This window comes from Macaca nemestrina, chromosome 1 (assembly GCF_043159975.1).
Source record: "Macaca nemestrina isolate mMacNem1 chromosome 1, mMacNem.hap1, whole genome shotgun sequence".
Classification (NCBI taxonomy): Eukaryota; Metazoa; Chordata; class Mammalia; order Primates; family Cercopithecidae; genus Macaca; species Macaca nemestrina.
Window position 1 is genome coordinate 125,160,945 of NC_092125.1, and position 27,958 is coordinate 125,188,902.

The following is a 27,958-nucleotide window of genomic DNA, read 5'->3' on the forward strand; positions in this document are numbered from 1 at the left end:
CTCTGCCAGGGCAGAGTATGAACAATGCCATGTTCCTGTTGAAAACGCTTAGCCTGAGTTTCATAGGAGGTAACCCTCAGACAACTGCAGAATGTAGAACATTGAACAGGACAACTGACCTGTCTCCTTCAAACAGTCCATGTCACCACCAAGAATACAACAAAAAGGATAAGAGACATTTTGGGCTCAAAAAGTGTAAAAAGACAGTGTAGCTTGTGCCTTTTTAGTCATTTTGAACCCAAAACGTCTCCTCGTCTTTTTGTTATTGTCACTGATGGTGGTGACATGGACTTGTTTGTAGAGGACAGGTCAGCTGTGTGGCTCGATGGTCTACATTCTGAAGTTATCTGAAAATGTCCTCATGATTAAATTCAGCCTAAACATTTTGCCAGGAACTCTGCAGAGTCCATGCTGTGAGCTTCCTACCTCAGTACATCTGCAGGCAGAGAAGGCCCAGTGTGTCCATCCCCATTGTTGTGATACTAGGATGGTCACTTGGTAAAGGAGGGGTCTAGGAGCTCTGTCCCTTGTAAAGACACCTTGGTTATAATTAATTTGGAAAGCGGTTTGAAATAGTATCAATATCCTGTATTCTAACGATCTTCCTCTGAACATTTTATCATTAACCACTCCTGCCTGTGTCAGTTATTATATTTATGTCTGTACTTTGAAAACTTTCTATCTCAAAATCTCACTTTATACTTGCTTTTGCTGGCATTCTTCACAAAAAAAAAATATTCCCTGCCCGAATTTTAACTTTCATCCAAAATTAATTTTAATTTCTTTTTGCTGGCATTCTGTTGTGAAAAAGAATATTCTCTGCCCCAATTTTAACTTGCATCCAAAATTAATTTTAGTCCATCGGTTAAAATGTTTAAGTTTTAAATCTGTTTCATTAAAACATTTTTTGCCTCTCACTCTGGACTATTGGATTTTTTATGGATAATGTTTTAAGCTTTATTATTATGATTGATTTTGGTGTATAAGAATTTAGATTAATAAAACCATTTTTATTTTCCTGTTTCATTCTAAACTCCTCCATGTTCTAGTCTATGTTTACCATATGTTGTAGATTGTATTTACTGTATTTCTTTGTTGATGTTGTTTTCTTTTTGTGTTTGTGTGTGTGTGTGTGCTTTTGGTTTGTTATTTAGGAAGAGTTGTATAGCTCCCGTTTAACATTGCACTGAAAAGGTTTTCAATTGCCCAGTAGCAGGGTTCTGATCCACCAGGTCTCAGGCCTCATCTGTGTTTCTCCACACTCGCTTTCTGAGGAATATTTTACCTGTGTTTTGTCATTAACAGGCCCTCACTGCTGTGCTGGCCTCTGTTTGTCTGGTGTTTCCTCTCCCTCTGCTGTTATGTAGTTCCCAGACCTGGCTAAATAAAATCACCTGGGGTCCCCAGTGCTCAGGATTATGGGTGGTTTTTTGACTCTGTGTTAATCCTTAGGGCTTTGAAGTGTATGTGTAGAAATTCAGCTATTATTCTATCCTACTTCTTCAAATGCAGAACTTCAACAGTTTAAAAAAGGAGACAGAATCCTATACTACAACATCCCCATAATCACTGGCCGACTTCAACAATTATCATCGAATGGCTGAGCTTTACAAAATGCAATCCTTCCTACTTACCTATGAAGAGTGTGTGTGTGTGTATACGAATATATTAATATATATGTATGTATATGCATATGGCATATACGTGTGTGTGTGTTTTGTGTATGTGTTTATATGTGTGTTGGTGTGTGTGTACAGACAGTTTGGACATGAGATTCTGGAGGCTGAAATTCCCAAGACAGAAAGATGGGTACCCAAGAAACTATTTCCTTCTTATTAGGCCTTTTTCTTCTCCTCTGGTCTTTGGTTGATTGGATGAGGCCCACTCCCCTTATGGAGGGCAATCTGCTTCACGTAGACTGCCTATTCCAGTGTTAATGTCATCCAGATCCCCCCTCCAGTACACAGAATAATATAGGAACAAATGTCCTGGCACCCTGGGGCTCGGTCACAGTGACACACACAATTAATCATCACACAAGTTCTTTGTCATATTAGTGATTTTCATATTTTTCTCCCAATCTGTAGCATGTCTTTTTATTCTATAAATAGTGTCTTGTGCTGACCAAGAATTTTCAATGTGTATAAAGTTGAATTGATCAATGTTTTCTTTGTTTTGTTGATGTGATAACTAAGAATACTTAGCCTAACTGCACATTGTGAAGATTTTCTCTTATGTTTTCTACTGTAAGTTCTCTAGTTTTGCAGTTTACATTTAGTTCTGTAATTAATTTTGATTTAATTGTGATGCCAGTATGGAGGTTTAAGTGGATTTTTAAAATCTTTGTTTAGTTTTTTCCTTCAACTTTTATTTTAAGTTCCGGGGTACATGTGCAGGATGTGCAGGTTTGTTGCATAGGTAAACATGTGCCATGTGGTTTGCTGCACAGATCATCTCATCACCTAGCTATTAACCACAACATCTGTTAGCTAATCTTTCTGATGCTCTCCCTCCCCCCAACCCTCACCCCTCACTTCTGACAGGCCCCAGTGTGTGTTGTTTTCCCATGTATCTATGTGTTCTCATCATTCAGCTACCACTTATGTGAGAAAGAGTGGTGTTTGGTTTTCTGTTCTTGCATTAGTTTGTTGAGGACAATGGCTTCTAACTTCAACGACGTACCTGCAAAAGACATGAGGCATTCATTTTTATGGCTGCGTAGTATTCCATGGTGTATATGTACCATATTTTCTTTATCCAGTCTGTCATTGATGGTAAATGAAAGTCATAAACCCCAAATATCCCAGAAACACAGTGTATCCTAAGGACAAGAAACATGAAGAAACCTACACCAAGGAACACTGTACTCCCATTGATCAAAACCAGTGACAAACAGAAAATCCTAAAAGGAATAAAAGGGGAAAAAGCACATTACAAACAGAGGACTAAATGTAATGATGACATTCGATTTCTTATCAGAACCATTACAAACTGGAAGTTTGTAATAGTTTTATACACTGAAAAAAAAAAAGAAAAAAAAAAGCCATCAAAACTGACATCTGAATAGACTTCCGAAACTAAAGAGATTGAATTAGCAATAAAAAAAACTAATGGCCAAGAAAAGCCTGGGCCCAGACAGATTCACAGCTAAATCTTCCCAAATATCTAAAGAAGAGTTGATATCAGTTTTTCACAAATTCTTCCAAAAATAGAGGAGAGAACATTTCCCAGCTTATTCTATGAGGCCAGTAGTACTCAAACACTGTAAGCATCGCCAGAAAACTACAAATGAATATCGTGTTTAAATACAGACGCAAGATCCTCAACAAAATATTAGCAAACTGAATCCAGTAGCGTCTGCATAAATTATACATGATGACCAAGTGGGATTTATCCCAGGGATAGAAGGTAAGTTTAACATCTGAAAACCAATTAATGTAGTATCAGTAGAAAATAAACCAAAACTAATCTGATCATCTTAATAGACGTAGGAAAGGCATACGACAAAACTCAATATTCTTTCAACAAACAAGGAATAGAAGGGAACTTCCTCAACCTGATAGAGGACATCTGTCAGAAAGCTTCGGCTAACATCATGTTTAGTGGGACAGACCGAATGCTTTCACCTTTAGATTAGGAATAATACAAAGATGTCCACTCTCACCACTTCCATTCAATGTTGTACTGGAGATTGTAGCCAGGACAATTAGGTAAGAGAATGAAAAAAAAAAAATTGTATCCAGATAGGAACAGAAGAAGTTAAACTACCTTTATTTGCAGATGATATGTTCTTATATGTAGAAAACCTCAAGGAGTGTACTAAAATACTAGTAGAATTAGTAAGTTCATCAGGGTTACAGGACATGAGATCAGTACTTAACAATAAATTGTATTTCAGATTATCAGATTAGGGATACTCAACTTACACACTTAAATCTCTGGATAGTGAAATCATGAGTATTTTTTCCTCTGTGATCTCCTATATTTTCAATATGGTAAATACGTGCCAGTTTCATAATCAGAAATGAAATTACAAAGATCATTTAAAATTAGCAAAAGAAATTGATACGAAAGAGATAATTTTAAGATTGCTGAAAAAACTCATTCTAATATGACCCAGTTAGCTAATATAGTTTCTTTGTTTTAAAGATTAATTGCTTAGACAGCATATAATCAGTATAAAACAAGTGTATTTTAATCTATTTTTAAAACTTAGTAACTTTATAAGAGTTGATTTTCTTAGTCACCATTGCTTTCATAAATAACCTATGTTCTTCGAGGGGGAGCACGGTAATATTTCAATGTAAGCAAAGTATTGTTTACAATGCTGTTCATTGATTCATCCTGTCGGGTCGCAAAAGGCTACCAGGAAGTTTGTGAAAGATGTTTGGTGGGTAGCAGGAAGTTGTGAGGTTTAACAAATAAATTTGGCTAAATAAAATTCTGATGGGTGCACGTAGTGGCCAGTACTCCAATTCATGCATGTGCAATCTGGATTACTGTAGCCAAGTCATCATTAGGTTGATAATGATTTAATAAACCAAATAGGTGAGCGGGTTGGTGGCTCACACCTGTAATCCCAGCACTTTGGGAAGTCAAGGTGGGTGGATCACTTGAGGACACAAGTTCAAGACCAGCCTGGCCAACATGGCGAAACCCAGTCTCTACTAAAAATACAAAAATTAACTGGGTAGGGTGACGCATACCTGTAATTACCACTACTTGGGAAGCTGAGGCACGAGAATCACTTGAGTCCAGGAGGTGGAGGTTGCAATGAGCTGAGATTGTGCCATCGTACTCCAGCCTGGACAACAGAGCAAGACTCTGTTTCAAAAAAATAATATTAATCATCCGAATAGTTTTTTAGATTCAGTGACACAAATGAAGAGCAATGGTCTTCATTTCTCTACTTTTATTTTTTTTGGTAGAACTGTTATTGTTTTAGACCAATACACATTTTTTTAACTATAAAAAAAATGTTTTAGAGTCGGTGTCTCACTCTGTCGCCCAGCCTGGAATGCAGAAGTGTGATCATGGCTGACTGCAGCCTCAAACTCCTGGGCTGAAGTGATCCTGTCACCTCTGCCTCCTGAGTAGCGGGGACTACCAGGCATATGCCACCAAATCTGGCCAACTTAAGCTTGTATTTAAGTATTTTTTCCGAGGTCATAATGGCCTTTAGTGTGATAGTATATTCTAAACAATTTACGATTATGAATTTTGGTCCCCAAACACATGTTGTAGCTTCCAGTATAATTCTTCCATTTGCAGAAGAGTGAGGACATAAGGTATCGCTCTCTTCTGCCAATAATAACATTCCTGAGTTTATGTAGTACTTTAGAGTGTACTGTGTGGATCTCAGGATTCTTTCAATACTCCTTGCAGGATGGCGGAGCCGGCATTATGAATTTGGTCTTGTACATAAGGAAACTGGAACTTAGAGATTTTCAGTTAATTTGCCTGAAGTTGAAGATGTCTAACAGAAGGAAATGTGAACTAAGATGATATTCAGAAAGAACAAGGTGGTTGGAACCAGACAAGCATGGATATGAGTCATGATTCTGTTATTTGGGAAAGTCACTCAATCTCACTGATAATCAGTTTTCACATATGAAAAAAAAAGTTATTAATTGCATCTTTTTTGAAATATTATAAGACTTAAATAAGAATAATACATGTTAAGCATCTAGAATTTAGGATGTTTCTTTGACAGCCATCTCCATTCATTTCTCTTAAATATCTTCATGTTGAGGAGACAGTTGTAGCTGAATATTTTAAGCATGGAAACAAGCATGACTGGGGGATGCAATTATAGACAATTTTAACTGTGATTCCCTGGGTCACCATGAATTTCTCCTGTGGGATAAATTCTTCCCTTGCTCTAGATGAAAGGGCAACTCCTACAACTTATCACTTCCAGTTAATGAAAGGTTCTTCAAAAAAGGAATTCATATGTGAGACCCAGGGTGGTCATCAAAACTTCAACCTCAATTTCAAGCTAAAACTTCTTCTCCCTCCACTCAGGCCAGCTGCAGATCAAAAGCCTGCAGCGGAGAAAGTGGATGTGTCGGCCTTTTTCTTTTTTCTCCTTCCAGGATTGTTCCTTCTCTGGCTCTCTAACCACACCAGAGTCACAACAGGGTAGAGAGGAGAGGAAGCAGGCAGTCAGCAGGTTCCCACTTTACTCATACAATTGTGAGCTGCACTACGTTCTCTGCCCTGAGAGCTTTTAAAGCCCTCTCTTTCTCTTATGACTCTTTTTGGGGAGTTATGTGGAGACTTATCCCACCCATTACTATGGATCTCTCATGTAGTTTCTTAGTGGGGATCAGGTTCTCTCCTCCCTGGCTGGTCACTTATGTCTCCTTTTTCAGGTCCTAGACGTCTGATGGTGCCTCAACATTTTTTCCCCTGCTGAAATCTGTATTTCTTCCAGAAGATTCTCTTCAGAAAAAAATCCAAGACAACCCCACCATGGCTGTTTTGCACAGTTCACATCTGGTACAGGAGAAAAATTCATATATTCTTTCTTTCATCAAACTGAGTGAGAAACTCACCCAAGGCAGCAGCTTCTCTTTCACTTTATTTCACTGTGTCCTCAAAACCTGTGACAATTGCATCAAGCTTTGTGTCTGTCATGAAGAGGGGATAAGAAATGCAGTGTATACATGCAATAGAATATTATTCCACTTGAAAAAGGAAAGGAATTCTGACGTGTTACAATATGAATGAACCTTGAGGACATTATTCTAAATGAAATATGCCCGTCAGAAAAGGACCAGTACTGTATGATTTACTTATATGAGTACTTAGAGTAGTGAAATTCATAAATAGAGTAGCATGGTGGTTGCCAGGGGCTTCCAGGAGGGAGGAATAAGGAGTTAGTGTTAATGGCTACAAAGTTTCCTATTTGTAAGATGAAGAGATTTAGAGTTTGGTTGCACTAGTGTGAATGTACTTAATGCCACTGAATTGTACACTTAAAAATGGTTAAGATGGTAAATGTTATGTTATGTGCATTTTACCACAATTAAGAAATAAGGCCAGGCATGGTGGCTTATGCCTATAATCCAGGCAGTTTGGAAAGCCAAGGTGGGAAGAGTCATTGAACCCAGGAGTTAGAGCTCAGATGGGGCAAAATAGTGCAACCCAGTGTTTACCAAAAAAATATTAAAAATTAGCTGAGCATCGTGGTGCACGTCTGTAGTCCTGGCTACATGGGAGGATGAGGCAGGAGGATCACTTGAGCCCAGGAGTTTGAGGCTGCAGTGAGCCATGATTATGCCATTGCACTTCAACCTGGGCAACACTGTCTCAATAAAATAAAACAAGAAAAGAAAAGAAAACTAACTTTAACCATCTTATGCCATTTTTGCAGCATAAAATTGCATTATACACTTCAGGCTTAAATAGATGACTGAGTCATGGATAAATCATTTACAGGAATTACAAAAGTCCTGACTCAATATGAACCTTTAATTTTATTATTGTTGGAGGGATGCTGATGTAATCGTTTTTGCAATATAAAATATAATTTTCAAATATAAATGTGTTACATTTCTTTTCTTTTTTTTAGTAATACTGAAGTGCACAGTGAGTGAATATGGACAGAGAATATTTTTTAAAACAAAAAAAGTGTTACGCTCAGGTTTTAAATCATAATATTTTTAGCTCTGTATTGTTTGTTGGTGTATTTTAAGGCTCTATAACTGTAGTGATGAATAAAAAAGGAAAGATCCACTTAGTTTTCTTTCCTCTTACCCCCTCAGCCTGCATTCACCTTTCAGCTTTAATAATCTAGCCCAGAGCCATTCTTCAGCTTTCAGTTACAGCACCCTCTGCTGAGCTGTTAGCAACATTACATTGTGGCCATTTTTCCATTAGTAGGTACCTTTTTTCCAGAAGTAAAATATAATTTTCAAAATAATATTTTGACAATGCACTACAGAGATGAACTCTCTGCAAATCCAATTGCTCTCAAACTATTTGAAACTTATTACAATTATACATTTACAGCCACATTACTGCAAAGAAACAAGTAGTCATGAGTTTGAAGATACAATCAGACTTTAATGTAAAGGACATTCAGCTTTTGAGTGTTTTTAGCAGAAAGACATGAAGGAAAATAACAAAAAGTTCTACTTTAAAAATGAGTAATAGATACTTTAAAATAAGAAATGTGCATTTAAAATTCTTCTCTGCAGCGTGTGTTAGCTGTTAAAATGAATGTTAGGGGAACAATTTTTATAGATTCTTAGGTTAATTGTTATTTATATGACCCAAATTTCTTCTAGCTATAAAACCCTTAAGTGTGACCCTTGACTAGATTATATGCTGTAGGAAGACTGAGAATTGTGTTGGTTTTCTTTACTGCTGCATCCCCTATATGAAGATCTGCGTATGACACATAGTAGACACTCAATAAATATTTAATAATTGAAGGAACAAAGTATGTAGGAAGAAATGTCTACACACACCTGCTTTGCGTGTTGAAAAGCACAGAAGAGTTTACTATGGAACCACTTGTGATTTGTCCTTTCATTTCCATCTTACTTAGAGCCCTTTTCTTCTTAGAACTTTGATCACCATTGTTATAATATGGTACCTAACTCTTCAGTGTTTGGATCTCTTCTTGTAAAACTTTAGACATCTAAAATGATTGGGGGAAGGTAGTTTATATAAGAGAATTCATGTAACTGTGCTTCTCTTTAAATAATCCTATCTAAACTTTTAATTAATGTAGTAGCAGTTCCCCTGTCCTCTCAAGCAAAGAATGTAGATAATAATTAGCCTTTTTTGAAGTTAAGCTTTCTGTTTGTTTTAATATTTATGATTGCCTTGTGTTGTAATGAAATTCTAGCTTGGATGTTAGTTCTTCCTCCACTCACTAGTCTCTTCTGTCATTGTGCCTGGCTCAGACATTCCTGACCTCTCCCCAGCTACCCTTGAGGCTTTCCTGCTATGAACCTGCTCTTCTGCTGGAAAGCAATTAAGCAAATATGACAAGAGCCAGATATTAAATAAAATTGAGTATGTCTCCGAATAAGGACCAAAAATCAGGGTTTCAGTGCACAGTCTCTGTGTGGAGCTGAGAATTCCGTCTTCATATGAATGACGTGTTATCCCCATGTATCACCTAACAAATAGAACACATTTTTCTCCTGGTACATGATATCTTCAAATGAAAGCTGGGAAAGTTTGGAGTCTTTATGAACTTTTTCCATAGAATATATTCTCAAAGTATATAAGAAACAACATCAAATAAGCTCAGTGCCCATTACATACATTGCATCTTGCCAGTGCTTATTTGAAATGTCTCCTACACAAATAGGAAGAAATGTGAGTATTACGGGAATTTGGTTTATTCTTTGTTCACCCTTTCTTTTACACATTTGGCCCCAAAATAAGCAGAAGGAAGGTATTCCAGAGGGAATTTTTGGGACGAATGCCAGCATAATCTTACCTTGTGATTCTGTCTGGTTAAGGATGGATCATATGCTATGCACCTAGTATACAATTCCCTTTTCCCTTAGTGACCTTTGTGGGTATGGAATAATCACTGCTTCCACTCACCTTTGCAGCCGTCTTCATGCCAGCTTTCTAACCCATTCTCCGTGATGCTAGCAGCATCAGAGACAGCATCACAAGTGGAGAGATTGCAGGAAGGTAAATTATCTGCTGTAACTTTGTTGAGGGAAGTCACGGACCCTGAATGTAGGGACCTGCTGAAGCCATGACAGAAGAACATACATTGTGAAGATTTCATGGACACTTATCACTTCCCCAGTCAATACCCTTGTGATTTCCTATGCCTGTTTTTTACTTTAATCTCTTAATCCCATCATCTTCATAAGCTGAGGAGGATGTATGTCACCTCAGGACCCTGTGATGATTGCGTCAACTGCACAAATTATTTGTAGAGTATGTGTGTTTGCACAATATGAAATCTGGGCACCTTGAAAAAAGAACAGGATACCAGCAATGTTCAGGGAACAAGGGAGATAAGACTTTAAACTCTGACTGTCGGTGAACCAGACGGAACAGAGCCATATTTCTTTTCTTTCACAAACAAATAGGAGAAATATCGCTGAATTCTTTTTCTCAGCAAGTAACATCCCTGAGAAAGAGAATGCGCCCTGAGGGTAAGTCTGTAAATGGCCCCCTTGGAGACGGCCATCTTTTAAGGTCAAAGCCGAAGGGATGAAATAAGCCCCGGTCTCCTGTAGCACACCCAGGCTCATTAGGATGAAGAAATTCCCACCTAATAAATTTTGGTCAGACAGGTTGTCTGCTCTCAAACCCTGTCTCCTGATAAGATGTTATCAATGACAATGCATGCCTGAAACTTCATTAGCAATTTTAATTTCGCCCCATCCTGTGGTCCTGTGATCTTGCCCTGCCTCCATTTGCTTTGTGATATTTTATTACCTTGTGAAGCATGTGATCTCTGTGACCCACACCCTATTCGTACACTCCCTCCCCTTTTAAAAATTGTTAATGAAAACTTGCTGGTTTTACGGCTCAGGGAGCATCACGGAACCTGCGGACATGTGATGTCTCCCCCGGACATCCAGCTTTAAAATTTCTCTCTCTCGTACTCTTTCCCTTTATTTCTCAAACCAGCTGACACTTAGGGAAATAGAAAAGAACCCACGTTAACTATCGGGGGCAGGTTCCCCTGATAAACTTCAGTCATGGCCATGAAACTAGGCAACAACGGCAGGTATTCCATCAGTCTAGCATCACTTTGACCACTTTTGCTGTAGTGCACTGCTGGTCTGATACAGTATTATAGGTTGGTTTTGTTTAGATCACACAGAGGCAGTTTGCAGGGGAAAATATATCACAGGCAAACCTGAGGAGTGGTACAATCTGAGGAAGTTAGGGAGGGCTTTTTAAAGGGCATTAGAAGTTTGTACAATAAGAAAAATTAATTGACAAAAAAGTTGCAAGCACACTTTAAGGAATGCCTATATATGTTCACCCAGAGATTCCATCCACGTTTCACACCAAATGTCCCAACAACTTATTACACTTACTTGTCAGATTTCTTCAGTTTCTTCAACTCAGAACAACACAGTCATTCCTGATCTTTGGGGACTTTACATATCTGAAGGTTACAGGCTGGTTATTCTGTAAAATATCCTCAAGTTTGTTTTCTCTGATGTTTCCTCATGATTCGATTCATGTTATGCATTTTGTTGGGACTATCACAGAAATGATATTCTCTCTATCACATGACCCAGGATCTTCTTTCCTGTTACTGGTGATGTTAAATTTGGTCATTTGAGTAAGCAAGTATTTGCTAAGCTTCTTCACTATAAATTCTTTATTCCATTTGTAATGTATAATATTTTATTGAGACAGTTTGAAACAAGGTAAATATCACACTTCTTATTCAACTCTTACCCACTGAATGTTTGCAATTTTTGATGTTTTTTGCCTGAATTAATTACTTTTACCATGATGATCACCAGATGGTGATATCCTAATTCCATCATTCCACTAACATTTATTAGTTGGCATTCAACTTTAGAGAAGAAATTTCTTTTATCCCCTTTGTATGACATCTATGTGGACTGATGATTCCTGTTTCATCTACTGTGATATAATCTGCTAACATTATTTATTTTGATGTGCAAATTGTCTTAGGTTTTTCCAGGGAGAGCCCCTTCGAGCTGACTCTGTGTCCTTTCGACACTACTCCATTCTTTGAGCACTTACTATCTGGTGAAACAAGATGTTCTGGGCTTATTTTGCACCTTTGTTCTCCCTATCCTGGAATCAGCTATTTCTCCAAGGGTCCCTAGTTTCTTTCAGAGAGTGATATTTAGAAAGAAAGATCTGGGTACTGGATGTGCTCATTGCTACTAGGCCCTGTCAGTGGACAGAGGTAGAAAATATATGTATGTAAGCGTGTATATACATACGTACACATTACACACATACACACACATCCCTTTATATTTCTACATCTACAAATATTTAAAACCATGATCTCACACCAAAACTACTAATTATAATCCAACACTATGGGATTCATTCTATCTTAACTCTTTTCATATTTGTAACTCACTTCTCTGACTTAGCTCTCAATATCCTCACCATATTTATTTGCTCAATCCCCTTGTTTATAACCAATCCCTCAGCCGTATTAGGCTGTTGCCCTTCTCAGCCCTGAGTTCTGACTCTGGTTGAGCAGCTTTTCTCATTCGAGCCTGCCTAATGACTTTAATCTGATGAGGAAGGAAGGAAGAAGGAGGGAAGGAAGGAAGGAAGGAAGGAAGGAAAAAAGAAAGGAGTAAGGAAGGAAGGAGGAAGGAAGGAAGAAAGGAAGGAAGGAAAGTAGGGATGTGGGGGCTTTATACATAAAAAATAAGTGTAAAATATCAATTCAAGTTCCATGATTATTGATTCTTGGAAGTACATTTTTTAATTTTAGATATATCAATCTTTAGGACATAATTGAAATTCTGAAAATCTAGAAACAGTCTTAGTATAGTCTTTTTAATCATTTCAAAATGCTGAGGTATGTGGTTTTTAAGGCAGTTTGAATTTAACACAACTATGTTGAAATGAGAAGTATTTACATATTTTAGTGATGATGGCAATTTTCCGGTAACTAAGAGCCACATTTTTGTGGTTGAGAATTGCTTGCATTTATTTTGGAGGATGGAATGGGGTTAGTAGATAGGCAGAGCAAGAGATGGAATGTGTTTTACCTGGAATTCCATTTCCTAAATGAATTGGAAAACCTGATGGAATTTCCAATTAGCTTAATGTGATGTAAGTGAGCCAAAACTTAAAATGATTGTTTCACTAAAGACTACTAGGACACCCAAATTCAAAATTTATTGCACCATAAAATTATCCTTCTAGAGATCTTTTGTGGGGCAAGATGACTGAATAGGAACAGCTCTGGTCTCCCAGCAAGACCAACACAGAAGGCGGGTGATTTCTGAATTACCACTGAGGTACCCGGCTCATCTCATTGGGATTGGTTAGACGGTGCAGCACACGGAGGGCTAGCAGAAGCAGGGTGGGGTGTCGCCTCACCTGGGAAGTGCAAGGGGCGGGAGAATTCCCTTGCCTAGCCAAGGGAAGCCTTGAGGGATTGTGCCCTGAGGGACAGTGCTATCCGGCCCAGATACTATGCTTTTCCCACGGTCTTCAAAACCTACACATCAGGAGATTCCCTGGGGTGTCTACACCACCAGGGCCTGGGTTTGAAGCACAAAACTAGGCGACCATTTGGGCAGGCACCCAAGCTAGCTGCAGGAGTTTATTTTCATAACCCAGTGGCACCTGGAACACCAGTGAGACCGAACCGTTTCCTCCCCTGGAAAGGGGGCTGAAGCCAGGGAGTCAGTGGTCTTACTCAACAGATCCCACTTCCAAGCAGCCCTGCAAGCTAAGAACCACTGGCTTGAAATTCTCACTGCAAGCACAGTTCTCTGAAGTCAACCTGGAACTCGAGCTTGTTGCGGGGAGGGGTGTCCACCATTACTGAGGCTTGAGTAGGCAATTTTCTCCTCACAGTGTAAACAAAGCCACCAGGCAGTTTGAACTGGGCGGAGCCCACCAGAGTGCGGCAAAGCAGCTGTAGCGAGACTGCCTTTCTAGATTCCTCCTCTCTGGGCAGGGCATCTCTGAAAGAAAGGCAGGAGCTCCCGTCAAGGGCTTATAGATAAAACTCCCATCTCCCTGGGACAGAGCACTTGGGGGAAGGGGCAGCTGCGGGCGCAGCTTCAGCAGACTGAAACATCCCTGCCTGCCAGCTCTGAGGAGAGCAGCAGGTCTCCCAGCACAGCGCTGGAGCTCTGCTAAGGAACAGACTGCCTTCCCAAGTGAGTCTCTGACCCCCATGCCTCCTAACGGGGAGACAACTCCCACTAGGGGTCGACAGACACCTCACAGAGAAGAGTTCCGGCTGTCATCTGGCTGGTGCCCCTCTGGGATGGAACTTCCAGAGGAAGGAACAGGCAGTAATCTTTGTTGTTCTGCAGCCTCTGCTGGGGATACACAGGGAAACAGGGTCTGGAATGGACCTACAGCAAACTCCAGCAGACCTGCAGAAGAGGGGCCTGTTAGAAGGCAAACTAACAAACAGAAAGCAAAAACATCAACATCAACAAAAAGGAAGCCCATGCGAAAACACCATCCAAAGGTCACCAACATCAAAGATCAAAGGTGGATAAATCCATGAAGATGAGGAAAAAATCAGCACAAAAATGCTGAAAATTTGAAAAACCAGAATGCCTCTTCTCCCCAAAAGGATCACAACTCCTCTCCAACAAGGGAACAAAACTGTATGGAGAATGATTTTAACGAACTGACAGAAGTAGATTTCAGAAGGTGGATAATAACAAACTCCTCCGAGCTGAAGGATCATGTTCTAACCCAATGCAAAGAAGCTAAGAACCATGATAAAAGGTTACAGGAACTGCTAACTAGAATAACCAGTTTAGAGAAGAACATAAATGACCTGATGGAGCTGAAAAACACAGCACGAGAACTTCATGAAGCATACACAAGTATCAATAGCTGAACTGATCAAGCAGAAGAAAGGATATCAGAGATTGAAGATCAACTTAAGTAAATAAAATGTGAACACAAGACTAGAGAAAAAAGAAAGAAAAGAAATGAACAAAACCTCCAAAAAATATGGGACTATGTGAAAAGACCAAACCTACATTTGATTGGTGTACCTGAAAGTGATTAAGAGAATGGAACCATTTGGAAAACAAGACTTGAGGATATTATCCAGAAGAACTTCCCAAAACTAGAAAGAGAGGCCAACATTCAAATTCAGGAAATAAAGAGAACACCACTAAGACACTCCTCAAGAAGAGCAACCCCAAGACACATAATTGTCAGATTCACCAAGGTTGAAATGAAGGAAAAAATGTTATGGGCAGCGAAAGAGAAAGGTAAGGTTACCCACAAAGGGAAGCCCATCAGACTAACAGTGGATCTCTCTGCAGATACCCCACAAGCCTGAAGAATATGGGGGCCAATATTCAACATTCTTAAAGAAAATAATTTTCAACCCAGAATTTCATATACAGCCAAACTAAGCTTCATAAGCAAAGGAGAAATAAAATCCTTTACAGACAAGCAAATGCAGAGGGATTTTTGTCACCAGCAGGCCTGCCTTACAAGAGTTCCTGAAGGAATCACTAAATATGGAAAGGAAAAACTGGTACCAGCCACAGCAAAAACATACCAAAATGTGAAGACCATTGACACTATGAAGAAACTGCATCAAATAATTTGCAAAATAACCAGCTAGCATCATAACGACCAAATTCACAAATAACAAATAACAAATAAGATCAAATTCACAAATAACAATATTAACCTTAAATGTAAATAGGCTAAATGCCCCAATTAAAAGACACAGAGTGACAAATTGGATAAAGATTCAAGACCCATAGGTGTGCAGTTTTCAGGAGACCCTTCTCACGTGCAAAGACACACATGGGCTCAAAATAAAGAGATGGAGGCATATTTACAAAGAAAATTGAAAGAAAAAAAAAGCAGAGGTTGCAATCCCAGTCTCTGATAATACAAACTTTAAACCAGCAAAGATCAAAAAAGACAAAGAAGGGCATTACATAATGGTAAAGGGATCAATGCAACAGGAAGAGCTAACTATCCTAAATACATATGCACCCAATACAGAAGCACACAGATTCATAAAGCAACTTCTTAGAGACCTACAAAAAGACTCAGACTCCCACACAATAATAGTGGGAGACTTTAACACCCCACTGGCAATACTAGACCAATCAATGAGACCGAAAATTAGCAAGGATATTCAGGACTTGAACTCATCTCCTGACCAAGCAGACCTAATAGACATCTATGGAACTCTCCACCCCAAATCAACAGAATATACATTCTTCTCAGCACCACACAGCACTTATCTAAAATTGACCGCATAATTGGAAGTAAAAGACTCCTCGCCAAATGCAAAAGAATGGAAATCATAAAAAACAGTCTCTCAGACCACAGTGCAAATTGAAACTCAGGATTAAGAAACTCACTCAAAATCTTACAACTACATGGAAACTGAACAACCTGCTCCTGAATGACTCCTGGGTAAATAACGAAATTGAAGCAGAAATAAATAACATCTTTGAAACCAGTGAGAACGAAGACACAACGTACCAGAATCTCTGGGACACAGCTACAGCAGTGTTTAGAGGAAAATTTATAACACTAAATGCCCCCATGAGAAAGGGGGAAAGATCTAAAATCGACACCCTAACTTCACAATTAAAAGAACTAGAGAAGCAACAGCAAACAAATTCAAAAGCTAACAGAAGACAAGAAATAACCAAGATCAGAGCAGGACTGAAGGAGATAGAGACATGAAAAACCCTTCAAAAAATCAATGAATCCAGGAGCTGGTTTTTTGAGAAGATTAACAAAATAGATAGACTGCTAGCCAGACTAAGAAGAAAAGAAAGAAGAATCAAATAGACACAATAAAAATGATAAAGGGGACATTACCACTGATCCCACAGAAGTACCAACTACCATCAGAGAATACTATAAACACCTCCAGGCAAAGTAACTAAAAAATGTAGAAGAAATGGGTAAATTCCTGGACCCATACACCCTCCCAAGACTAAGCCAGGAAGAAGTCGATTTCCTGAATACCACCAATAACAAGTTCTGAAATTGAGGCAGTAACTAATAGCCTACCAACTAAAAAAAAAGCACAGAACCAGATGGATTCACAACCTAATTCTACCAGAGGTAGAAAGAGGAGCTGGTAGCATTCCTTCTGACACTATTCCAAACAATAGAAAAAAAGAGACTCCTCTCTAACTAATTTTATGAGGCCAGCATCATACTGATACCAAAACCTGGCAGAGACACAACACAGAAATGGGCCAATATCCCTGATGAACATCAATGCAAAACTCCTCAATAAAATACTGGCAGACTGAATCCAGCAGCACATCAAAAAGCTTATTCACCATGATCAAGTTGGCTTCATCCCTGGGATGCAAGGCTGGTTCCACATACAGAAATCAGTAAATGTGATTCATCACATAAACAGAACCAATGACAAAAACCACCTGATTATTTCAATAGATGCAGAAAAGGCCTTCGATAAAATTCAACGCCCCATTCATGCTAAAAACTCTCAATACACTAGGTATTGATGAAACGTATCTCAAAATAATAAGAGCTATTTATGACAAACCCACAGTCAATATCATACTGAATGGGCAAAAGCTGGAAGCATTCCCTTTGACAACTGGCACAAGACAAGGATGCCGTCTCTCACCACTCCTATTCAACGTAGTATTGGAAGTTCTGGCCAGGGCAATCAGGCAAGAGAAATAAATGAAGGGTATTCAAATAGGAAGAGAGGAAGTCAAATTGTTTCTGTTTGCAGATGACATGATTGCATATTTAGAAAACCCCATTGTCTCAGCCCAGAAACTCCTTAAGCTGATAAGCAACTTCAAGCAAAGCCTCAGGTTACAAAGTCAATGCGCAAAAATCACTAGCATTTCTATACACCAATAAGAAACAGAGAGTCAAACCATGAGTGAACTCCCATTCACAATTGCTACCAAGAGAATAACAAACCTAGGAATGCAATTTACAAGGGATGTGAAAGATCTCTTCAAGGAGAACTACATGAATGCTCAAGGAAATAAGAGGACACAAATAAACGGAAAAACATTCCATGCTCATGGATAGGAAGAATCAATATCATGAAAATGGCCATACTGCCCGAAGTAATTTATAGATTCAATGCTAATCCCATCAAGTTACCATTGACTTTCTTCACAGAATTAGAAAAAAACTATTTTAAATTTGACATGGAAACAAAAAAAGAGGCCATATAGCCAAGAAAATCTTAAGCAAAAAGAGAAAAGCTGGAGGCATCACTCTAACTGACTTTTAACTATACTATGAGGCTACAGTAACCAAAACAGCATGGTACTGGTACCAAAACAGATATATAGACCAATGGAACAGAACAGAGGCCACAGAAATAATGCCACACATCTACAACCATCTGATCTTTGACAAACTTGACAAAAGCAATGGGGAAAGGATTCCCTATTTAATAGATGGTGTTGGGAAAATTGGCTAGCCATAGGAAGAAAATTGAAACCGGACCCCTTCCTTACACCTTATATAAAAATTAACTCAAGATGGATTAAAGACTTAAACATAAGACCTAAAACTGTAAAAACCCTAGAAGAAAACCTAGGCAATACCATTCAGGACATAGGCAAGGGCAAAGGCTTCATGACTGAAAAACCAAAAGCACCAAAAACAACAAAAGCCAAAATTGACAAATGGGATCTAATTAAACTAAAGAGTTTCTGCACAGCAAAAGAAACTATCATCATAGTGAACAAGCAACCTACAGAACGTGAGAAAATTTTTACAATCTATCCATCTGACAAAGGGCCATATCCAGAATCTACAAGGAACTTAAACAAATTTACAAGAAAAAAAACAACCCCATCAAAAAGTGGGCAAAATATATGAACAGACACTTCTCAAAAGAAGACATTTATGTGGCCAACAAACATATGAAGAAAATCTCATCATCACTGGTCATTAGAGAAATGCAAATCAAAGCCACAATGAGATACCATCTCACACCAGTCAGAATGGTGAACTTTAAAAAGTCAGGAAACAACAGATGCTGGAGAGGATGTGGGGAAATAGGAACACTTTTACACTGTTGGTGGGAATGTAAATTAGTTCCACCATTGTGGAAGGCAGTGTGGCGATTCCTCAAGGATCTAGAACCAGAAATACCATTTGACCCACCAATCCCATTACTGGGTATATATCCAAAGGGTTATAAATCATTCACATGCACATGTACATTTATTGTACCACTATTCACAATAGCAAAGACTTGGACCCAACCCAAATGCCCATCAATGATAGACTGCATAAAGAAAATGTGGCACATATACACCATGTAATACTATGGAGCCATAAAAAAGAATGAGTTCATGTCCTTTGCAGGCACATGGATGAAGTTGGAAACCATCATTCTCAGCAAACTAGCACAAGAACAGAAAACCAAACACTGCATGTTCTCACTCATAGGAGGGCATTGACCAATAACACATGGACAGGGAGGAGAACATCACAAACCGGGGCCTGTTGGGGTTGGGGAGGGGAGGGATAGCACTAGGAGAAATACCTAATGTAGGTGATGGGTTGATGGGTGCAGCAAACCACCATGGCACATTTATACTTATGTAACAAACCTGTACATTCTGCACATGTATCCCAGAACTTAAAGTACAATGAAAAAAAAAGTAGCATCCTTCCAGTAATGGTTATGGCTTTACACTGAACCAATCAAATTCTGTTACACAGCCTATGCTGTGATTACTCAAATTTGAGGGAGCAATGACCAGGATCTTTTTTTCCTTTTTGAATATTCTTGAAGGATTTTGAAATAGAATTGCTCCTTGTGGAGAGGCAGATTCTTTGGTCTTATTAGCACTACACAATAAGTAAGTGATTCAGTGCATAGAAGGGAGAAATGTGTTTACCAACTAAAACTAGCCGAATCTAGAATGATTATTAAAAGATTCCAAAGTAGGTGCTGAAAGAGGTCTTCAAGGACTGAAACTGGTCAAGTCTGAAGGTTATTCCAGTGGAAAATGGTAGTACATGAGAAGGCTAGAAGTTGGGGACAATAGAAGTAGCTAAATTGGGCTGAACCCTAGACTTTTGTTCTGACCAAGGAAATGAATTAAGGAAGTGTGAATTCTGGGTTTCTACTACTGGCCTCTAGGAACCACTGGTCTTTGGGAAATGCCAGTCGAAGTAAGCAGGGATGCCTTCTTTCGCCCAGATATTTAAATATCCGTGTAAAGATTTCTTCTCTTATGCAGGAAGTTGCTAGTGTTAAATTACACCTTTTATCTTCATGGTATTATCTCAATTCATTGCAGACATAGTTGTGTAAAATACAGTAAAAATGCAATACTAGAAAATTGAAATTAAAAAGACAAGTTTTATTATTAGATATAACCAAAAAAATTACTCTATCAAATTGCTATAAAATTTCTATATCCTTCCTCTCAATGTCTGACTCGTTGCAGACAGGTAACAGGTTGCACTTCGAGTGGTTTGTTTCATACTAGCAGTGCTTCTCTAACTTTATGAAATGCTCATCCAGGGTTCTTGTATAAGTGCAATTCTTATTTAGTGGGCTTGGGCAGGCCTGAGATTATTTCTGACAAGCTCCCAAGTGACACTGATGCTGCTGATCAGTGGCCCACACTTCATAAACTCTTTGATTTTCACAGTAACACTGATGTGACACCAATGCTGCTGGCGTGTGGCCCATACTTCATAACTATTCATAAACCGTTTTGATTTTCACACTGATCTTTTGAAAATTCTTGTTCCATTTTACTCATGTTTAAGTCAGATTTATTGAGATATCCCAGAATAAATTAACCCATGTTAGTATGCAGCTCTGCTGGCACACACATACGGTTGTGTAACCACTGCCACCATAATAAGCAAGATGTAAAATAGTTCCATCACCCCCACAAGCCTTCTGATGCTCTTTTGTCATCAATTCCCCTCCCCCAAGTCCCAGGCCCTGGTAACTACTGATTTGCTTTTTGTCCCTATAGTTTTGCCTTTTCCAGAATGTCATTGTTGACAGGTATCAGTAATTCATTCCTTTTTATTGCTAATTACTATCTCACTGTATAAATGCAACACAGGTTGTTTACCAGTTCACCCATTAAAGAACATTTTGTTTCTGAGCTTGACAGTTATGAATAGAACTGCTATAAACACTCAAGGGAAAGTTTCGGTGTGACGATAATTTTCTCAGAAAATATGTTGACAGGTAATGTTTCTAAGTATTACTTTTTTAAAAAAGTAAAATAGCCTGTAGCCCCAGGTACTCAGGAGGCTGAGGCAGGAGAATCACTTGAACCCAGGAGGCGGAGGTTGCAGTGAGCCGAGATTGCACCACTGCACTCCAGCCTGGGCGACAGAGCGAGACTGTCTCAAAAAAAAAAGTAAAATGAAAGCATGTAAGTGTGAGATGACTAATTCAAGCAACCGCTCTTCATGTACAGAATATTCACAGCAGGGATTAAAAGAGGTTTTCAAGGACAGATAGAAAATTTGTTGAAGTTTGAAGGCAGTTCCAAAGGAAAGCGATGATTCTTAGTAAGATTGGAAGTTGGAAGTAATATAAAAAGAGAAATCAGTTTCAAGATGACTTTACTAAGCAGGCAGCCCTTAACTTACAAATTCTAGATCCATATATGTCTTAAACATACAAAATGATATAAAGGGAGGTAAGCTCAGGGTCTGAGTTCCTGGCTGTTGGAACAACTGATTTCTGTGTAATGATTCAGAAGATGTGAGACAGCCTAATTTACAAGTACAGAGGTGTCTTCTTTCCTGCAAACAGCAGTACAACAATAGTTTCTCTTAAGCAACTGTGAATGAACAGAATTATTACAATTAACCAGATCTCATTGGATGGGCGCCTTAGATAATTAAGGCCATTCACACATAATATACAACCTTGTTGTGAAGGCAGATATTTACATTCTCATTTTACTGATGAGAGACTACCTGGAGAGGCTATGTCACATCTGAAGGATTGGGTACTTTCTCTGTTGAGTCCAATGTTCCTTCCGTTATTCCATGCTAGGCAGTAACAAGTTCTGTCTTGCCTGAGTAATAAGCTCCAAACCTCGGAACCGCACCCATCTTGAGAAGGAGGAGGGCGCTGTTTTTTCTGATAAGCGCAGCTGGCACACACTCTGTACGTTTAATCACGGCAAATCGTAGCTAAGCTGTCTACCAAACTAGTCCCTCTTTTTCCCATTGCCCACGTAGATGGCTGTTGGTCTTTTCTGCAACAAATCCAGGAGTTTCTCCTTTTTGTTTTTATAATTGCTCCAATAGAAGCTTTCGGATTTAACTCTCCGCTTTTTAAAGCAGAATCGCCATCCCAGGTGCGCAACCACGAAAAAGTTAGACATCCATGAGAGACAATGCCCTCTATGGCCCACTTTCCAGGCAGAGAGAAGCGGCTCTGGGCGGACCGCCTAGGCTCTGGCCCGAGGGGGTCTTTAGGTGGAGTAACCGGTCTTCAAGACCCGGCTCCCAAACCACTGACGCGCTGACGCTGCAGCCCTAGACCTTCTGGGGTCCTCCTCCTTGGACCCGCACTGCTGACGGCGGGACTGGCAACTGGGCGGAGATCGACCCCGGGCCCGCACAGCCCCTCCCGAGATCCACCTCGCAGCTCCCTCACTTCCTGCCCTCCGGAGGCGGGCCCTGCCAGTGCCGCGGAGGCCAGCGCGGCGAGCTCCTCCTCAGCAGCGGCGGGACGGCCACACCCTGCGCGTCGCGCGGGCTCGGGTGAGGTCTCCGCTCCTGCGCCCTGCGCGCTGCAGCCGCACACCAGACGGCGCCCCAAACGCTGTTGAGCCGCACGTCCCGCCCAGCCTGGCCTCGCGCTGGTCCCAGTCGCGCCCCGCAGCCCTCGATCTCCCGTGACTTCCTCGGCCAGACCGCCCGCGCCTCTGCGACCATGTTGCGCTGGCTGCGGGGCTTCGTGCTGCCCACCGCGGCCTGCCAGGAAGCGGAGCCACCGACGCGCTACGAGACTCTCTTCCAGGCGCTGGACCGCAATGGGGACGGAGTGGTGGACATCGGCGAGCTGCAGGAGGGTCTCAGGAACCTGGGCATCCCCCTGGGCCAGGACGCCGAGGAGGTGGGTCGCCGCCGGGGCGCCGCCTGAGCGCAGGGAGGGCTGCGGGCGCTGGGGACGCTGCGAGGACCGAGGAGGGCGGCGGCCCGAGGCGTTGCCAGGAGGAAGGAGGAACTGTGGCGCCCAGCGCTCCGGTGGCTTCAGAAACTCGGGCATGGGGCCGCGACCGGCGACCCCGGTAACAGAAGTGGGTCATAATACAAAAGGCTACTGGTATTTGTCCAGATAAAATGAGTGTTGTGGACACTGTGGCCCACGGGCACTGTTAAATTTTTAAGACCCTTTTGTCCTGAATCCATCCCAGGTTCTTTGTTTTTTTTGTTTTGTTTTGTTTTAATACCTTGCAAACATGTAATCATTTTTAGCCGTCAGAATTAAGTGTGTCCCAGGTTCTGTAAAAAGGCGCACACATTCGATCTCTTCGAAGCTGCTTTGTTATACCAGCTATATGTGTTGTCTACTGTTTCAAAACTGTTTGAAAAAGAATCGCATGTTTCCCCCACTTCCTGTTGAGAAGGAATGGCGACATTCCATTGTTTAAGACATTTCTAGGTTAGTGCCCTAGGTACAGAAATTGATCTGAAGGGTTAACCTGCGGCTGAGCAATTTCGTTTTCTCTGAGTCATCTTAACTGTGCCCCTGAACTTCTGCCCCTTTAGTAGGGTGGAGATATGTGGAAATTCTCCAACCCTGTTGAAGCGTTCCCTGACACTGGCATTCTCTATCCAAAGAGGGAAAGTGATTAGGTTACTGTGAGGGCCTACAACTGTTATACTGTTATATTTAACTTCTCTTTTAATGTCTTTGGTAGTTACAGGCCTCTTCAGTTTACTGTTTCTTCTAGAGTCAGATTTAGTAAGTTACAATTTTCTTTTTTGAAACTGCCCATTCTATCCAAGGTTCATAATACTCGCTGATGATTTTATAAAACTTCTGACTATATCTGTAGGTAGGTTCTCTATTTCATTCCTCATATCTATCCTTTTCTCCCCTTCAATCTTGCCAAAGTTTTGTGTATTTTATTCATATTTTGAAGGAATCAACTTTTGGTACTTTTTGCTGATTGTCCCAGAAATGGCCCTGTTGGAGTTCCCCACCATGTCCAATCATTGGCTGGAAGCAGCCCAGGAAAGAGACGGCCTTGCTGCAGTGCATCAGCAGATGCCAGGGCTAGAGGCTAGAGGGTGGAAGTCGACTGTGTTCCTTACAGTAGGCGCCTTTGAAGGGAGATCTCAGTGGTACAACTCCATAGTCCCTACAATATACAAAAGCTCTTTGGAGTCCTCAGTGATTTTTAAGATTGTAAAGGGATCCTGAGATCAAAAAGCTTGAGAATCGCTGCTGTACCATCTTTTTTATATAACTGCATCATATTCTGTTATATGTTTGTATCGTAGTATATGTTACCAATTCTTTTTAAACCACCATTTAGCTTACTGATAGTTTAAAAACGATGTAAGTGAAATTGCAATGAATATCCTTTGTATTCATTTTCTCATTCTGGTCCAGTTACTTTCATAGGATAAATTTTGAGAAGTGGACATTGCTGAGTCTGAAGGTAACACGCATTTTAAATTGGGATACATATTGCCTTTCGGAAACCTTGGACCCATTTTCACTCTTTTTTGACTGACAGTGCTTGCTTCTCCACATCCTCATTCATTCAGGGTATCAGTCTTTATAAAGTCTCCTATTCTGCAGGTGGAATTCCTTTTCACTTCCTGTCTTAGTCCATTTAGTGTTGCTGTAATGGAATACCTGAGACTGGGTAATTTATAAAGAAAAGACATTTATTTAGCTCACAGTTCTGCAGGCTGGGAAGTTTAAGAAGTGTGGTGCTGGCATCTGCTGGGCTTCTGGTGAGGGCTTTTCTGCTGTATCACAACATGGTGGAAAGTCAGTTGGAAGTGGACATGTGTGAAGAAGCAAAATATGAGAGTTGTTCTGGCTTTATAACAACCCAGCCTCGAGGGAACTGATCCATTCCTGAGGGAACTAATTCAGTCTCATGAGAGAGAGAACTCACTCACTACTGCAAGAATGGCACCAAGCCATTCATGAGGGATCTGCCTCTGTGACCCTGACACCTCCTGCTAGGTCCCTCCTCCCAACACGGCCACCTCAGGGATAAGACTTCAACGTGAGTTTTTGTGGGGACAGGCAAAACATAGTACTTGCTTTGCCTTTTTGTTCTCTTCACACCCTCCACAGGATTGCATTATGCCTACCCATTTGGTGAGGGCAGTCTTCTTTAATTGGTTTACTGATTCAAATGCTACCCTCCTCCAGAGACATCCTCACAGACACACTCAGAAATCATGTTTTACCAGCTATCTGGGCATCCCTTAGTCCAGACAAGTTGATACATAAAATTAACCATCACACGTGGGATAGAATTAGGATTACATTTATGGGGGGAAATTTCAGAGGTGTGTCAGGGGTTTGTGTAATGTCAAGGAGTGAGGAGATTGGCCACTTGGGCATAGAAATGAGAACTGTGGGATGTCTCTTCAGTGGAAAGTTTCAAGATAGTAGTTTGTATTGAAACCAAAACTCAGCTTGAAGCGAAATCTCTATAAACTTTCATCTGATTTGATCTCATCTCCGTGTTTCCAAGCATTTGTAATGAATTGAGCATTTAGAAGAGAACAAATTTCTGTTTAAGTTTCTTTAGATTTTAGATGGAAAGAATGTAGAAATAAGAGTAGAATGTAGAAATAGGCATAAGGACTATAATAGCTAACCATTACTAAATGTTCCAGAATTATCCAGGGAAGAGAAAAGAATTCAAGGCAAGTCCTGAGACAAAATTAAGAACCAATTAGAAGTGAAAGCGTACTTTTTTTTTTTTCTGATATGACCTTTCTTTCCTATATGTTCCAAATCTCATTATGAAATTAGTAAAAAATTAAAGTTAAAAATTAGAGAAAATTCACATTAAGTTCTCCTACGACTCAGTAGTATAAGGGTATAGACTGAGAGTAGAATGTAGTATGAGAACAAGAAGATACAGTATTTAACATTACTAATTTTCTCATACTTGTCTAGTAATCCTATTTCCTTTTTAAAATCTTCAGTTATTTTCTTCTCTTTATGCACCTCCTTCTCCCTCTCCTCTTCCTCCTTCTACCCCCATCTTCTTTCTTTTTGTGGAGCCCTCAAGAATGGGATTAGTGCCTGTATAAAAGTGACCCAGAAGAGCTTCCTTGCCCCTTCTACCGTGTGAGGACACTGAGAAAACAGTGGTCCATGGAACCAGAAAGGGGGTCCTCACTAGACACTAAATCTCCTAGCACCTTGATCGAGGACTTCCAGTATCTGGAACTGCAAGAAATCAATGCTTATTGTTTAAGTAAGCCAATAGTATTTTTGTCATAGCAGCCCAGATGGACTAGGACAATTGCCAAGAACAAGAAGGGAAGCAGCAAGCTACAAAAGGTTCCATCCTTGGTATGAATTGACTGTGTAACCCTTGTCAAGTTTGAGCCTTACTGGAGCTTTACTTTCTTATTCTTAAAATGCAGATATCTTGCCTGCGTCCTGAACAGAGCTTTTAACAAGGTCATATGTGGCTGAATATGAAATTTCATGTTAAAAAACCCTTTAAAATGTGGCGTCCCATTTACTAGCTGGTAAACTTCTTGAGGACCCTCTGTGCCCGTGGGTATGAAGTGTATGCCGAATGATCACCCAGTGTTAGAGGAGTGTGTGGACTGGTAACCTGATTTAAGGGCCCTTCTAACTCTTACATTCTATGATTTTTTTTATTCTGTCTTTAAATTTTTACATTTACAATCACAGAAAAAATAGTCACATAGAAGAATAGTAGCTTAGCAAATGTTTATTGCATTGAATGGAATCAGGATTCACTCCATTAAGTAATTCCTCTGTTAACAAGGAGAGTTCATTCCATTTTTATTTCATTAATATTGCTTTTTTTTTTTTTTTTTTTTTTTCTGGAGACAGAATCTCGCTCTATCAGCCAGGCTGGAGTACAGTGGTGCGATCTCGGCTCACTGCAGCCTCTGCTTCCTGGATTCAAGCGATTTTTGTGCCTCAGCCTCCTAAGCAGCTGAGATTACAGGCACATGCCACCACACCTGGTTAATTTTTGTGTTTTCTAGTAGAGATGGGGTTTTGCCATATTGGCCAGGCTGGTCTTGAATTCGTGGCCTCTAGTGATCTGCCTGCCTCTGCCTCTGAAAGTGCTGAGATTACAGGCATGAGCCACCATGGCTGGCCCATTTACTTAATATTTTAATTGTCAGACACTTTATGGTTTCTGGCACAATATTAAGGAGACATGATATAGAAATGATAGGGTGAATTTTAGGGCATCACAACAGAAAGATTATGGTATAAGAAAAACAATGAAATTCCAACTACATTTCTATCAAATGTTCTAAAATATATAAAATCTGTATCTTTTGTGTTTTCTCCTGATTTATATTCCAAATTTGATGTTACCCTTCTCTGCAGAAATAAAGTGTCTGAAAGAATGAAAAAAATGGAAGAATTCTTTAGTAAGGCATAAAATACCCTTTCAATCTTTGTAGCATTCTAAGCCTTTTCAGTCACCTTTCCAAACTCTCAACATGCCATATTCCCTGACTAGACCACAACTGTGTACGTTGATCCCTTTATTTTCTTCTCTCTGCCTGAGATTTCTTTCATTCCCCCTTCTCTGCCTGGTATATGATTCCCATTGTTTAAGGGCACAGCTAACCTTTATAATTTTCCTAGCCCACTTTCTTTATTGGTATTCCGGAAAAAACATTTAGAAAGAAGCTTCCACAAGACAACATTCTGTAATACACTGCTTATTTTGACCATGCCGAGTTCAAAAATCTTATCTTTTTAAGGATCAAATGGAGCCCACCAAGTTATCTATATTTGACAGGATTTATGAAAACAAAAGGATTTGTTGAGAAAGTTTGAAGCCTAACCCTGAAATGTGGATCGTAGTGTTTACTACACATGAACTGGTTTAGTGGATATAATGGTTATTATTACAGGCTGTGGAAACAACAGGGTTCAAATGTTTTCACCACTTGCTAGACTGTGGCCTTGGGCATGTTATTTAATGCCTGGAGGCCTCAAATGTTAACTACAAATGGTAAGAACTACCCAGTAACTTAGCATAAATAGTAAATTCATTCATTTAATATTTTCAAACAGTGCCAGACA

General features: G+C 40.0%; 1 protein-coding gene and 1 long non-coding RNA gene across 2 annotated transcripts in view; one reads left to right on the top strand and one right to left on the bottom strand.

The window, feature by feature from the left end:
* Positions 1 to 218: 218 nt before the first annotated feature.
* Positions 219 to 22,148, bottom strand: LOC139356210 (uncharacterized). Its single transcript, XR_011607709.1, has 3 exons — positions 21,625 to 22,148; positions 9,574 to 9,722; positions 219 to 2,682 (listed from the first exon to the last, which is right to left on the bottom strand). It is a non-coding gene; the product is annotated as an uncharacterized lncRNA (long non-coding RNA).
* Positions 22,149 to 22,392: 244 nt separating this feature from the next.
* Positions 22,393 to 27,958, top strand: part of LOC105489210 (mitochondrial adenyl nucleotide antiporter SLC25A24) — a 53,084-nt gene continuing 47,518 nt past the window's right edge. The window contains exon 1 of the mRNA XM_011753903.3: positions 22,393 to 22,774. Coding sequence (XP_011752205.1) covers positions 22,592 to 22,774 — 183 coding nt within the window. The 5' untranslated portion in view covers positions 22,393 to 22,591. The remainder of the gene's footprint in view (positions 22,775 to 27,958) is intronic.